This window comes from Hakea prostrata, chromosome 1 (assembly GCF_041222555.1).
Source record: "Hakea prostrata isolate BN-2017 chromosome 1, UWA_Hpros_2, whole genome shotgun sequence".
In the NCBI taxonomy this organism is placed as follows: Eukaryota; Viridiplantae; Streptophyta; class Magnoliopsida; order Proteales; family Proteaceae; genus Hakea; species Hakea prostrata.
The window spans coordinates 19,306,027-19,320,598 of record NC_142600.1 but is presented as its reverse complement, the minus strand read 5'-3'; the positions used below and the strand labels follow the sequence as shown (position 1 = coordinate 19,320,598).

General features: G+C 38.0%; 2 protein-coding genes across 2 annotated transcripts; one reads left to right on the top strand and one right to left on the bottom strand.

The window, feature by feature from the left end:
* Positions 1 to 1,017: 1,017 nt before the first annotated feature.
* On the bottom strand, positions 1,018 to 5,058 carry FER1 (ferretin 1). Its single transcript, XM_089168474.1, has 8 exons — positions 4,602 to 5,058; positions 3,856 to 3,939; positions 3,692 to 3,752; positions 3,486 to 3,573; positions 2,112 to 2,173; positions 1,771 to 1,836; positions 1,593 to 1,656; positions 1,018 to 1,477 (listed from the first exon to the last, which is right to left on the bottom strand). Exons 1-8 carry the CDS (start codon positions 4,937 to 4,939, stop codon positions 1,425 to 1,427), a joined length of 816 nt encoding a protein of 271 aa, XP_089024600.1. The 5' UTR covers positions 4,940 to 5,058; the 3' UTR covers positions 1,018 to 1,424.
* A 6,749-nt stretch (positions 5,059 to 11,807) lies between these two features.
* Positions 11,808 to 12,526, top strand: LOC149028093 (small ribosomal subunit protein eS17-like). Its single transcript, XM_089168464.1, has one exon. It carries the CDS (start codon positions 11,918 to 11,920, stop codon positions 12,353 to 12,355), a length of 438 nt encoding a protein of 145 aa, XP_089024590.1. The 5' UTR covers positions 11,808 to 11,917; the 3' UTR covers positions 12,356 to 12,526.
* The last annotated feature ends 2,046 nt before the right edge of the window (positions 12,527 to 14,572 follow it).

Here is a 14,572-nt window from a genome sequence, read left to right as displayed (position 1 = left end):
AAAACCAGAGCAAGAAGAGATACTGTTATTGGAAGTTTTGCTTTAAGCCAAATGATGAAACATAACATCTTCTTCTTTTAAGGAGGGTTTTCAGGTCTCTCAAGTACTGCACCACTCAAATATTATCATCTTATTCTTTTATCTCTTAGATGGTGTACAAGGGGAATAGGGTTTTCCTCCTTGTGGGTGTAAATAGCAGCAACTGCAGGTTGAATTATGTGAACAAAATCAAACACTCCTGTAAATGGAGTACTAGATGAAATCGCCATTTCTTAATATGATGGCTTCTCAAGCTATATCAGATTTAGGGCTCTGTTTGGTAAGATGAGAAACGAGTGAACATAGCCAAAAGTGCACTAAAATCATCAATAGTTTTCCATCTTTCTCAAAACAGTGCTCAGTGGGGTGAAAATTTAAATAATTTGGGTGGTTGAAATCGCCATTTCTTAATATGATGGCTTCTCAAGCTATATCAGATTTAGGGCTCTGTTTGGTAAGATGAGAAACGAGTGAACATAGCCAAAAGTGCACTAAAATCATCAATAGTTTTCCATCTTTCTCAAAACAGTGCTCAGTGGGGTGAAAATTTAAATAATTTGGGTGGTTGACAGGTCTTGTTCGTTTATTGCGTTGCGTGGGGGCATAAGAAGACTCCAGGTCTCCTCCGGGTGAGTCATAATTTCATCACGTTCCATTGAGACCTCTAATGGCAAGTGGTGATGTGGAAGCGTTCAATTTTGGTTGATTAATTTAAGAATACCTCAAACAGAATAATAATAAGTTAATATGATCCACCAACCTTCTGGAAAGAGACTGGTGGATTGATTTCTCGGATCTCTCGTCTGGCCTTTGTTTGTCTCAATGTGCCAAGTTGAGTTTAATTTTGAAGGCAACACCAACAGCTTCAGTTGGATCATTTTTTGGGAGGATCCTCATCATATTATTATATAAATCTTCCCAGAGGTTTAAGGATTTTAGGGCAAAACCCATCATTTCTGACCCGGCCTTTAAAAACTTATTAACACACCTTTAGAGCGAATGAGAAGTTGGTAATAATAATAATGACCAAATAAACAAAGGAAGCAAAATAGATGAGATGCTCATACTGTTGGATGCAAAGCTAAAAGCTATAAGGAACCCACTATGGGGCACGGAAGTTGCCTGCATAAAGTCTACAAAGAGCATCAAATTTAGCATCGTCTTCAGATCAACTTCATTTGAAAGCAATTTCGGTAGAATGAATTGAGCCAAATGTTTTATAGTAAAACCGTCAACAGTCCTATGATCTACACCCTACACAGTTAAGGATATCTTTCATTTGGCATTTTCTTTCTAGTGCACTACTGCCTATATCAAAAGTAAACACTACAACTAAATCCTGAAAGGAGAACACAATAAAGACAGAAACTGATATTTTGACACCCTCATGCAGCACCATTGTCTTCATTGAGGAGCATTTGGTTGAAATGCCATACTCCTGCAACCCCAAATAGAAGCGCTCTTATTAGTAAAATTTCAAATCAATCAAATTTCGAAAAAGAAAAAAATTCAAACATTGAAACACTGGATGGGTTTTATTACTAGAAACCTACCATGTCCTTTGCCCAACCTTCTCAGTTGAGCAACATATTCGGAAATCTTATTGATGGATTCCACCTGCGTATACATTGACAGATCAAAACCAAGAGGGTTTAACTCCTGTAACCTTACTGCCCATATTCATCAATATCAACCCAAGCAGTTAAAATACAACAGAGATATCAGATTCACCTGCTCAGTCAAAAATTCGCCCTCAATAAAGTCAGTCATCTGCGGGTCATTGCTCTTATCCGCTACCTATAAGCCAGAAACACACATAACTCACAATAAGCCCTATCCGTCAAATTCCAAGCCAAATATTCGTGTATTGTACGAAGAATAGCAAATCTTTACCAGTCCATTTTGGGGCCCATAAAAAATAATAAAGAAAAAAACTAGAAAACGTATATCACTAAAGGTGGCTAATCTGCATTTATAACCCATGCCCTTATATAATATCCCTAATTCCGAAAAAAATAAAAGGTATAAGCATTGAAAAAGCACATAAAATACAGAGGAGTCGGGGGTTTTACACTGTGCAACTTCAGAAGCTTTTCATTTGTTAGCTTCTCCAACGCTAACGCAAGCTCCATTGCTGAACAAAACCAAAAAAGAAGAAACAAATAATGATTATTATGCAAAGGAAACATGATATCCCAGAAAATGAGAGAGCAAGTAGTACTTTAAACAGAACAGGGCACAATGGAAAACGGTCAAGCAAAACGCTCAAACTCCAATGCTGCGCATTAAATGCGCAGCATGAGCTACCGATGGTTGAGATCAAATCTCGACCAAGATTTCGATCTCGACCGTCCTTTTTGGCTATGTTGTGAATCGAAATGGATGGTTGAGATCGAAATCTCGGTCAAGATTTGATCTCGACCGTCGGCAGCACAGTGCTGCGCATTTAATGCGCAGCATTGAAGCTCAACCGCAATCAAAACCCACTTTCACAGTGTCTACACCCTCTAGATTCATTTGATACAGTCTATTTGATTCATGTATTGTTGAGAACCACCACCAAACGCATGCTCATGAACAAGGATATCAATTTCTCTATCATGTGGCATGAAGAAGCAAAATTATATGCAAGCTTGTGAACAGACACACCCATGTTTCTATCATGTGGAGTGCCAAAACACCAATTACTTGCATGCCCATGAACAGAAACATCCACATTTTAATACAATACAGTAATATAGCAATGCTTAATGCCTAGATCACAGAGACATTACAAATTTCACAACCATGCATGTTCATTTAGGTTTCAGTACACACTGAAGATTTTTTTCTTTTCTTTCTTTTTTCCTTCATTGCTTATAAGTATAGGGCCATCTCTATTCATTCATAATACTGATATGCGCCCCTAGGAATTAACACAAAGTAAAGGATTTAACAGTGTCCATCCACTTGTGATATCATGTGTCATTGCACTTGCATATCATCAGGGAGGGTGGTTTTCACAGAGAAAGATGCAGTAATGATATATATAGAAAGATATATATACTCACCCTCTAATTCTCAGGAATTAGACACTTCATGCAATTAAAACACAGAATTTTGAACATTCAGTTGAAGGATGAACATAAAAGATGACTCGCAAATACCCCCAATGCCAACCAACAGCCTTGCATCAACACCACAAGGGGATCCAAAGCAACTTCATTTTGCAATAAGTTAAAATATGCTTCCACAAGTATTTGCTGATCATAGATAAAAACATGGAAGAAATATAGCGGACACAAATGCATGGTGATGCATAACACTTGCACACAATTACCTGAGTTATAAAAGAATGAATCATCAGGTACAAATGCATTGTCATATTATAAAATGAATATTAGTAGGAATACATCCCAGCATTTCATCCATTGCCATGTGCACCAACAGAAAGAATGTTCACCTACCATAGAGTGCATCTCCTTTCTCCTCGTGATCAAATTCAGACTGGGGTGAGACGATACGCCGTAGCTGTACTCTTCCTCCTCTCATGTTCTGATAATTATATCATGGCATATCGGTGTTATAATAAGGCCCCAGGAACTGAACAGAGAATACATGAAATAAAACAGACAAACAACAAGACTACAAGGACTTGAGATTTGATGAACACCTGATATTCCATCAGTTTTTCTGCATGTCCTCTTTCTTCTTCACTTGATTCCTTGAAAAATCTGAAAGCAACAGAAGTTCATATCAGATCGATGTGCTAGCAATTGAAATAGTCAAAGTAAATGGGTATGAGTGCATTCGAATGAAGGGAGGTTCAGGCATTACTTGGCAAGGCCCTTGAGAGCAACATTATCCCGGTCAAAATAGGCGTACAGGGCGTGATACACATATGACACATTGTACTCCACACTGCAAGTCAGGCAATGAACGATAACAAATAACAGTGAGGAAGAGAGTAATAATTAATACTCGTAGAAGCAGAATCATAAGACTACGGAAATCGATGATAAGCTTTTCAAGTAAAGGCTGAAAGAAGGACATTAAAAACAACAATAGAAGCAATGAACGAGAAGTAAACGCAAGTCCTTAGCAGCCAAAGATCCAAGAAAACCATATCTACTGTTGATGAAACCTGATTAACAACCACAAACGAACAGAGACAGATTTTGAAGAAAATCATAGACAACACAAGATCATAATATTGAAATGCAAAATTCATAACACATATGCTAACAAACATAGCCAGATCATAGATCGATTCAAATAATAATATCAATATAAAAGAAGACAGTTCAGATACACCGAAGAATGGGACTCAATGAGAAGAAACAGGGGAACACTAACAATGGCAGATGCAAAGGGATATAGAGCATGTCAAACAGACATAAAATTAAAATACAACAGAAAGACCTTGAAACACCGACAATAATAGATAGAAAAAAAATTCAAAAACATACGAAATGGACATAAATCATAATACAAGCGAAACATCGCGAAGAATCCAGAATTCCTAGAAACGATCAGATACGACCAATAAGAAATACGACACAAGAAATGGCAGCAAGACGCACTTGATTTGTTCATTCAAGGCAGCCTCACACTCATCAGCGTACAAATGACGAGCAAGTGACTGATGAGGAGCGACGGGAACGAGAGAAGGCAGAGAAACCTTCTTCATCTCCTCGAAGGGCTCAAATACAACTCCTGTCACTAACTGACTATTCGATTCATTCGCTGCGGCCGAGACAACCAATCTTTCCCCCTTTCTTGCCGCTTGAATCGGCAGAAAGGAAGAAGATGCATTCGATCCCAACAGCGAAACAGAAGAAGAAAAAGAATGAACAGGGCTCCGACCGGCCCCTTGTGTGCTCGAGAGAGAGAACACGGAAGCTGAAGCTCTTAGAAGCATGATCTCTGATCAAGAATGAAACGCGAGAGAGATCGGAAGAACGAAACCTCAAGATGGAGAGCAAGAACAGAACGAGAGAGAGAGAGAGAGAGAGAGGCTGAGAAAGATGCAGAGAAGGAGAAGAGGGTGATGATTCAGAAGAAATGTGGTTTAGGGGATAATATAGAGGGTTCTAGGCGACCTTGACCATTGAATTAGTTCCACGTGGACGGACGGGATTGCTTTAGTAGAAAAGGCGCGTGGTGAACCCGTGGCCTATCTGGAGATGCTGTTTTTAGACCTAGAATCCCAAGAAAATATCCAAGACAGAGACAGGGTGAGCTAGGGTTGCTTTTACTATTTGGTCCATATGTATTTTGAAAGAGGAAAAATTGAATAGTTGAGGAATAGGGGTATATTTGTCCATTCGTGATAAAAATTTGTGCCAGAATAGGAGAACTACTTAAGTGGTTAGGGTTGCTATTAGTGCTTGTCCGTTTTTGACAACTTTACATTAAAGACGCTTTTAGTGGAGGAGAATCGATCATATATGACTTCTTATTCTTTCTGATTATCCAAAAAAAAAAAAAAGACAGAGAGATAAATTATTAAAAAATAATAATGAAGATTTTAGGGGTCACTATCCCACCAGTGTTTCTGTTTTGAAAAACACGGAAAATAGTTTTGAGTATTTCTAGAACTAAAAACATTTTTAAAATTATTTGAAAAAATTTGTTTTTAAAGGTGGACCAAGACTAAGAAGTGAAGAACAAGAATCGCATTTGAAGAACAAGGACTCGAAAGTGTTTTCAAGACAAACATTCTTATAAATTTTAATTTATAATGCAAAAATCATTAGAAACAATATAGTTTTATCAAATGGTTTTCCACTCACTTTCTTATTTTAAAAACAAGAAAAACTAGAAACTTGTTTTCCGGTGAATTACCAAACAGATCCTTAGCTTACAGGGTTTAATTGATCTTAGCTTCTAGGGTTTCTTCTAATCTTCTTTGTACCCGCACAAATTATGTAACCTTGTTTTGAGTTGTCTAATGAGCTGTATACTTTGACTAATGATTAATATATTTCATTTAATGGATAATAAAACTTTTAAAAGAGTTTAAATAGGTAATGGGAATGCATTATCATAAATTAAGAGCTTTTTGTATTTTAACTATTCCACCTTTAACTTTGGTGGGACTTTTTCAAAGGGTTCAATCATTGCTAAGGGATGGGTATATTTTTCAATTATTGCACGACTTTGTGAGCAATATTAATACAAAGATCAACCTCTCATCTTTTTGTCTTAGCAATTAAAAGATGTTCAAGAAAAATATGATATACTATATCAAGAATGGGACTTTTACGACCAAGATATGAACAATGATGGGTCTTAACTTTTCATCGGTCTGATCTCTACATCTTGATATTCTACCCAAAAAAAAATAAATTGTCTGCAATGTATGTAATATTTTCATTCCCAATTTTCTTATATATAAAAAGCACTTTTATACCAAAATTTTTAAATCTCTAAATCTTTATTGCAAGAAGAAGCTCAAAAATTAAGAATCCATGTTTGTAGGAAACTCTAAAGTTCAATGTCAAATAAACGTTAAATATTTAAAAGACCTTTTATTTTTATTTTTTAGGTAAACAATGTAAAAGACCTTAGTGCATATGAACTTGTAAGTCTGTTTAAGGATGTCAAAACCCACCCCAAAAAAATGTCTCATATCCCTAAGCCCACAAATTTAACTTCCCCTATGATTTTAATCATTGCGTGGTGCAATTTGCAAGGGTGAGAAAATTTAAGGAATGCTTCGCTAAGAAGGGGATCATTCCTCTGAAATGCAATCTTGTAGTTTTTGTTTTGTTCTAAGAGAATGTAATGTTACAAGCTTAACCCCGAGGGTGGTTCAGTTGGCAAAGACCAATGCTTCCACATAGGAGGTCAGAGTTCGAATCCTCTCGGGGCCAAGGCAAAGTCCCGCCTATATTGTTGGAATATAAATTTATTTTTAAATTATAAGATTTAAAATATTTTTTGTGTTCTACTATGAAGGGTTAGAGGAAATGTTATTCCCTATTTAGATACCTAAATAGCCAATGGGTAGTCTATGGAAGTCTTGTTTGAATGGCTAACAAACAATACTTAAGGAAAGCATGATCGGGGGTATGTTTTGGTACCCTTTATGGTGTCTCTTCCTCTTCTTATAAGAGGGGTTGTCCCTGTACTCTACATTTTAACACAAATATTAGTATCTTGATTTTCTTTAAGGTGTGGCGTTTTTATGGTTTGTGGTCTCCTTCGGGTTCTTTGCGTGATTCCATTGGGGTGCTGCCATTGGAACTAGGGTTGTATCTTGGAGGTGAGGCGTCATGATCACCCGTCGCACTATGGGGCGTTCATACCTTGGGTCTGATATGTCGCCTCCTCACCGTGTCGGTTATTCTTGTTGTTATCATATTGTTTCCTCGATGCATCGGATGCTTAGTGATGTTTCGATTTCTTCTTCACTTCAACAAAGACTTGGATATCTCTTCGAATCAGATAAGTTCTATTTCATCAATTCTATAGTCTTTTACTTGCTGCCCATTTAATGATTTCTAACATATTAATTATATAAAAAGCGCCTTGAGGATGTAATCGTGGTGCACACAAGCTGGCCCGGATGAACCTCATTCAAAAAAAAAGCATTACAAACTTACAATACATTTTTTGGCCACAAAAGAATTGTTTGGGCTATTTTTGATGAGCAAGTGTTGGAGTTATGTAAATCTTGACTCCAAGAGTGGGTCCTATTTAATGGAATGAATGTTTGTTTACCAAGAAAAGGTTGGGGGGGGGGATCTCTCTTCAAATCATTGGATGAGCAAAATCTTATCAATCAGTTATTTCGAGGTATCAAAGCCAAATGACTACTCAAACCAATGATTTGAATGATGAAGCTCAATGAAATGACAGAGGAGGGGCTAAGAGGATGAGGCAAGGAAGACGCGTAATTAGATAGTGGGTTAGGGGTGATAATTTACAAGAACAAACTAATCCAAGCATTTAAAAACATCAATGGAGAATGAGAAGCAAAATTTTCAATGTAGGAGACTATAATAAAAGAAATCTGAAATGAGATTATCAAAATACAGTCATATAGAAATTACCCTTGTGATTTATCTTAAATGGTAGAGGGGGACAAGAACACAATTTTTCTATGCATCTATAGCCAATAGGAGACAAAAAAATTCAATTCACAAGTTGAGGGACAGCTTCTAGAATTGGTTGTGTGAAATTAGGTCCCATTTCACTTTCTATTTTCTTCATCCTTTCCCCACCCTCTTCATGCATTCCTTCTTAGCACTGTTCTCTGTACTACTGCTTGGGACATTAATGCTTTGTGTAACTGTTTTTTTGACTAAAGAGATTAAAAGGACCCTATTTCAGATAAAGGGAACTAAAGCTCATGGTATAGATGATCTTCCTGCTAGTTTCTTCTAAAACACTGAAAAATCATTGGAAATGACCTCATGCAGAGAGTCCAACATTTCTTTAGTCGAGGCTTCATGCCAAAAAGCTTGAACAAAGTATTATTTCCCTCATCTCAAAGAGACCAACCCCTAGGAAGTCTCCCATTTGTGACCCATTAGTTTTTCTACCACTCTTTACATAGTTATAGCGAAATGTCTGACTAATGGATTAAATTTCATTTTGCAGTCCATAAATTAGTCGGACTCGAATGTCTTTGTCCTAGGGTAAGCCATTTATAGATAACATATATCTTGCTCACGAGTACCTTCATTTTTTGAAAAAAAAATCCCAATACAAAAGTAGGTACATGGTTGTGACACTATATTTGTGCATGGCCAATGACAAATTAGAGTGAGATTTTATTGAACATACTTTAAGACACCCGGAGACTTGTTGACCAATGGACTCAATATGTAATGTAGTGCACCACCATTCTAAAGTATCAGATTAAGGCTAGCATTACTTCTCAGAGGGGTATTGTGCAAGGTTGTCATTTGAGTCCCTATATCTTCATATTATGTCACTAGACCTTATTCCAGGACCGATTTCCAATTATCGGATCCCAAATTACCTTGTATCAATCTCTCTTATCATGCTCTTGAGATCAACCATTTGTTTTTTTGTTGATGATTGTATGTTTTTCTCCTTAGCCTCCATTTCTAGTGCTTCTCAGATAAATGTACCCCTACAAGACTATGAAATGGTCTCAAGACTACATATCAATCATGAGAAATCTAGTTCTGTTCAGTTCCAAAATCCCCCCCCCCCCAAAACATTATGGCTGACATCACCTTCACCTTAGACATTTATGAGTCCAATCCCATGGGACTTACTTGGGGCTTCCATCCTCCATTGGAAGTCCTAAGTCTAGACTTTCTCCTTCATCTTGGATAGAGTGAATAGCAAGTTCACAAGGTAGAAGGCAAAATTGGTATCCCTCACTGGTAAGAAAGTCTCAATTAAGGTTGTGGCCTTTACCATGCTTGTATATGCGATGTTTTGCTTCCTGATACTTAACAACTGTGTCACCAAGTGTAGCAAAAGACCGGATAATATAGAAGAATGACCAGGATAAAGGCATAAATTGGGTAAGTTGGGATACTCTTTGTAAAAGCAAGAGAGATGGAGGCCTAGGTAGGGGTGTCAATGGTTTGGTTGGGGGCTGTTTTGGTTTGGGCTTAATGGCTTTGGGTTGAAAAACACCAAGCCCAAACATAGCCCATTTGCAAAATAACAATTTTATTCTAGTTTCGGTTAGTTTGGGTAATATATATTTTAATAATTATTAAAATTACATAGGATAGATGGTAGCAAATCATACATATTTAATGGGCCTCGAACATAAGGGCCTGCTTTGCTAGATTAACGAACCATTGTAACATATCCGAACGAGGAACATCGCCATAGTTGTAATGTGCAACATGGTAGGAGCCTAATCCAGAGGCCCAAGTGACTGAAGAGTCCGGATCATCTCTCTAGACGGGGAGCAGAGAGTGCTCTCCGATGGCTATTGACCACAAATTACAGGGGGACCCACAAGATTAGGGTTATGAGATTTTTTAAAATATTTTATTATTTTTTACTTGTGGGCCCCACATAATTGTGGTTGTAAAACCGTTGGGGGAGCACAAACATCAGAACCGAGTTGGTTGGTGTCATAGGGGAAGTATCTGGACTTCATATAGTGTGTTACTAGTATGACCTTGCATTGGATTAGAAACCACGACATGCGCCGGTACTCATGCCAATGGTCGTGGTAAGAGAGTGTTGACCATCCCAGCCATGGACGACTGATGAGGACTTAACCCCCTTATCCGGGATCCCAATAGAGGTAACCAGTCCATGAGAGATCAGAGTGACTAGACCTACCCAGAGGAGGGTTGGTGTTTTATCTTAAAGCATGTCAACTGTCTAAAGACTTGCATAGTTAGATCTTAGTAGCGTTCATATTATTGCATATCATTCGTTTCATATATGCATTAATTGTGTTGACATATGTATGAGAAATGTGTTATTCTTACTGGAGTTCGTCGAACTCATTCTTTTTCGTTGTATATTATATTATACTGTACAAATGGTAACACGTCCTCAGAAACCAAAGAATTTTTATACGAGTCCAACTTCTTATTTGAAGAGAGCATGGCACCGTCAGTGGGAGACGGAGATGTGGTTCACGAAGCCTCCTGCGGATGCTTAGAGTGCGCTTATAACACCCATTGATGGCTGGAGAAGGCAGATCGTCAGGCATTTTGAGAAGTCCTTGAATAAGAATTGGAGGACTCCCTATCTTGTTATTTTAGAAGAGAAGACTTTAGTTTTAGAGAGAAAAATTGGAAAGAAGATAATTTAGTTTATTTTATTGCCATTGAACTCGATATTTCTTTTGAACTTTGATTTATTCTTTGGAGTATTTGGACTCTCTCAGCGATGATGCATTTGTCCGTACTTCCACCAGGTAATTGACTTTTCTGGTTCACTAACTTCTTGATCATAACATCCTTCATAATTTTTTTGACAATCTTCCATCTTCTCAGGATGCTTGTGGAGAATTTTTACCAACAAATTGAGGCTCCCAACCGAGTGGGTCGCAGCTTCTCCCGACTTCAATATTATGAAGAATAGATGAGGTCGGCAAACTCTAAGTTTGCCAGATTGAAGGAGGCGGCTACGCTTGAAGAAGAAAATGCCACAGTCGGTTGTCTCAAAATGGATCTTGATTTGGCCAATAGCCACATTGGAGCCATAAATCATGAGCTGAAGAAACATGAAGGGATCTCTGCTGAACGTGGCAAGAGAATCGACATTCTGACTAAAGAAAATGAAGATCTTCAGAAGATGGTCACTCAGAAGATACCTAAAAGACAACAATAAATCGACTTTTCTTGATAGATTTTGGTGGAATATCCCATCCATAGTGTTGTATTGTGTTAAGTTTTTTTTACCTTAAGAGAAATGTGAGTTTAATGTAGTTCTTAGTTGGGCAAAAAAAGTTTACAATACATGTAATTTTTGGATACTTGCGGTGTTGAATCTCGAAAAAATGCTACTTGAGAACTTCAACCATAAAAAAATAGACATGAATCCGAAAGGTGGCTTTGGTAAAAGATCAACAATTTCAAGTAGGAGATCAAGGTTTGAATCTCCTCCGTCTGAGAAGCATACTCCCCCCCTATTATGTAATACCCTCATTCCCAATATATAAATCCTTTGTTTCCGGAAAAAAAAAATCGACATGGTTTGAGAAGTTGGGTGGACCATAATAGCTCTGAGGTAGGCGGTCTGACCGGTTTAACCTAACCCTAAACTGAAAGTGCAAACTAATAACCTGCAGAGCGCATCTGGTGAATATAAATAGTGATAACGCGAAACCCTAGTTTTCTCTACCGTCTCAGTTGGTGTTTGGCGTTGCCACCTCTGTGCAGGTTTAGTCTTCTCCCCACCCCCGTTCGCATTCTCTGCATCAGTAGTTGTCACCATGGGACGCGTTCGCACCAAGACGGTCAAGAAATCCTCTCGACAGGTGATTGAGAGGTACTACTCTCGAATGACGCTGGATTTTCACACCAACAAGAAGATCTTAGAAGAGGTTGCCATCATTCCTTCCAAGCGTCTTCGCAACAAGATCGCTGGGTTCTCTACCCATCTTATGAAGCGCATTCAAAGAGGTCCAGTTCGTGGGATCTCTCTCAAACTCCAGGAAGAGGAGCGCGAGAGGCGTATGGACTTTGTACCTGACGAATCTGCTATTAAGGTCGATGCCATTGAGGTCGACAAGGAGACTATTGAGATGCTTACTGCCCTCGGCATGGCTGATCTTCCTGGTGTCATCAAGCAAGCTGATACCAATGTTTCTCAGCCAGCCCCTTTCAACAGGGGTGGTGGCTATGGAGGTGCTGGTGCAAGGAAATATTAATTTTCGTAGTTTTAATGTGTTCGTAGTTGTAGTCGAAGTAATGGGTTTGGTTCCCTTTTGATGTGCTGTTCTCTGTTTTTTTACTTAAAAGATACATGGATCCTTTTGTTAAACCAAATTTTGAAGACGAATGGTCAATTTCAATGTCATATTAAGTTTTGCAGTTTTTAACTTGTTAAGTTTCCTGCTGGTGTAACCTGCTATGTTTCTTTTAGGGTTTTTCGTTCTCTGGCTTTTCTGAGTTTCTTTTGCTATTGCTTTGTTTTATACTTAGGGTCTAAGAAGGAAGCTTAATTATAATTTGTGCTATCTTTACTGTTAAGAGTAAAGGATGGCAGACTGGCAATCCTATAGTTAATACTGGTGAACTCTCCCTGGCAAGTGGCAATAGGGGATTTTTGGTACCGAAAAACTTTGTTGTGGATCAACCTATCTTAGAATTGGCTTTAGTTTCTGCACTTGTGCTGAGCCAGTAATTAAATTTCTGTCGGTAGATGCTTCAATGAAATGCTGCCATACTCTGAAGAAGATTTTAGTTCTGTAGGTTGTCATATATTTCATTGTTATTTCTCTGTTTAGACTTTTTTTCTTGCCCCCAAATGAATATTCCAACGATGGAAACTGCCCGCATCAGATTGCTATGAATCAATAATGCCCATAGGTATGTATGGGCTAGTTGTTTGAGCTCTTGATGCCAACTTCAACTTGATAGTCAATGTCATGCCGGTTGGCTGAGCTTCTATAGTGTTTTGCTTAATATGGTTTGGTATTGATTGGTTACTGGTATTAATGTACCAAAGAGAAATTGAAATTCATTATTCCATAACCTAAGTTCTGGTTGAACATTTGTGGTGCTTCTTTGTGATGCTTTCCGCTTAATCCATGGAAATGTCTTTCAGCTGATCCACAAGGCTGTGTCTAAGGCGTGGTTATGGCTGAATTAGGTTTTTAAGGATGTGTTTTGTATGTATTTCTAGGCTGTGCTTAGGTGTTTGTAACTGATTTTAGGTGCCTTTACCTGAATCAGATGTTTTAAGGCTATGTTTGCTATGCATTTTTTAGAATGTTTTCTGGGTTAGAATTCAATGTGGAAGGCAAGAACATTCTCGGCTATAAGCCCACCTTCTCATTCTAGAATCGTGGAATGTTCTCAGGGACAGGGTGAGAATGTTATAGAAATTAGAAACCTATTCTGCTTTTCTTGTTTTCAATGCCCTTTGGTTTAACAATTCTTTTGGCAACACTTGGGGAGGGGATGGCCTATGTCAAAGAACTAGCTGTTGTCATGTTCGGAGCTCATCAAGCAACACATCCTAAAGAGGAACCTAATGGTGGAATAAATTACAGAGATGCTTCTCTGATTGATATTTTAAAGAAGGAAGAAACAGAGGATTGAATGAAGCTCGGTAGTGTCTAATGTCATGCCAACGGAAAGCTAGTGTACTTGACCAATACTTCTGGTCTTTGTTGTGAATTCTTCTACTGGTATTTAGCCAAGGGTGTTTGCAACCGTTTTTTCTTTTTTGTTTTTTTGGTAGCCGGCAAGTTTATATTAAGGGGAGGGGAGTACTTACTAATGTGTGTGCTACTGGATGGTGCGAAGCGAAGACCTCTCTCCATGACACCTCTCCATGAGAGTTTGGGCTTTTAACTGTTCAACTAACCCATCATTGACCAATACTTCTGGTCTTTGTTGTGAATTCTTCTATTGGTATCTAGCCAAGGGTGTTTGCATCGGTGTAGCTGCTGATTATAGGAAAGTATCATGGGTCTTTACTTGATCATTGAATTCTTTTTCTAAGCTGCATCCGACAAAAATGTCACTGTATGAGCGACGTCTCGATTTCAACAGTTCAAGGTACCTCAGGCCTTTTTTAGCACAAGTCTGAATCAAATGTTGAAGCACATTTTAGCATTCAAATCTTTGGATTCATAAATGAGAAATTTATAATCATTTGGTTGTGTGAATCGCAGATTCATGAAATCTAGGGATTTACCTAAATTTATAGGTATGAGGTGAAATCTAGAGATTTTGTCGCTATTAAGAAAGTACTAAACATTTGCATATTCATAAAATCACCTTAATAGAACTCTCCAAATCATAGATTCAGTTAGGGCCTGTTTGGTTACTTGACTCCAGAGATTTCAAATCTCTGGATTCATGAATCTGAGAATTATACCCGTTTGGTTGTAAAAATCTCTAGATTCATGAAATCT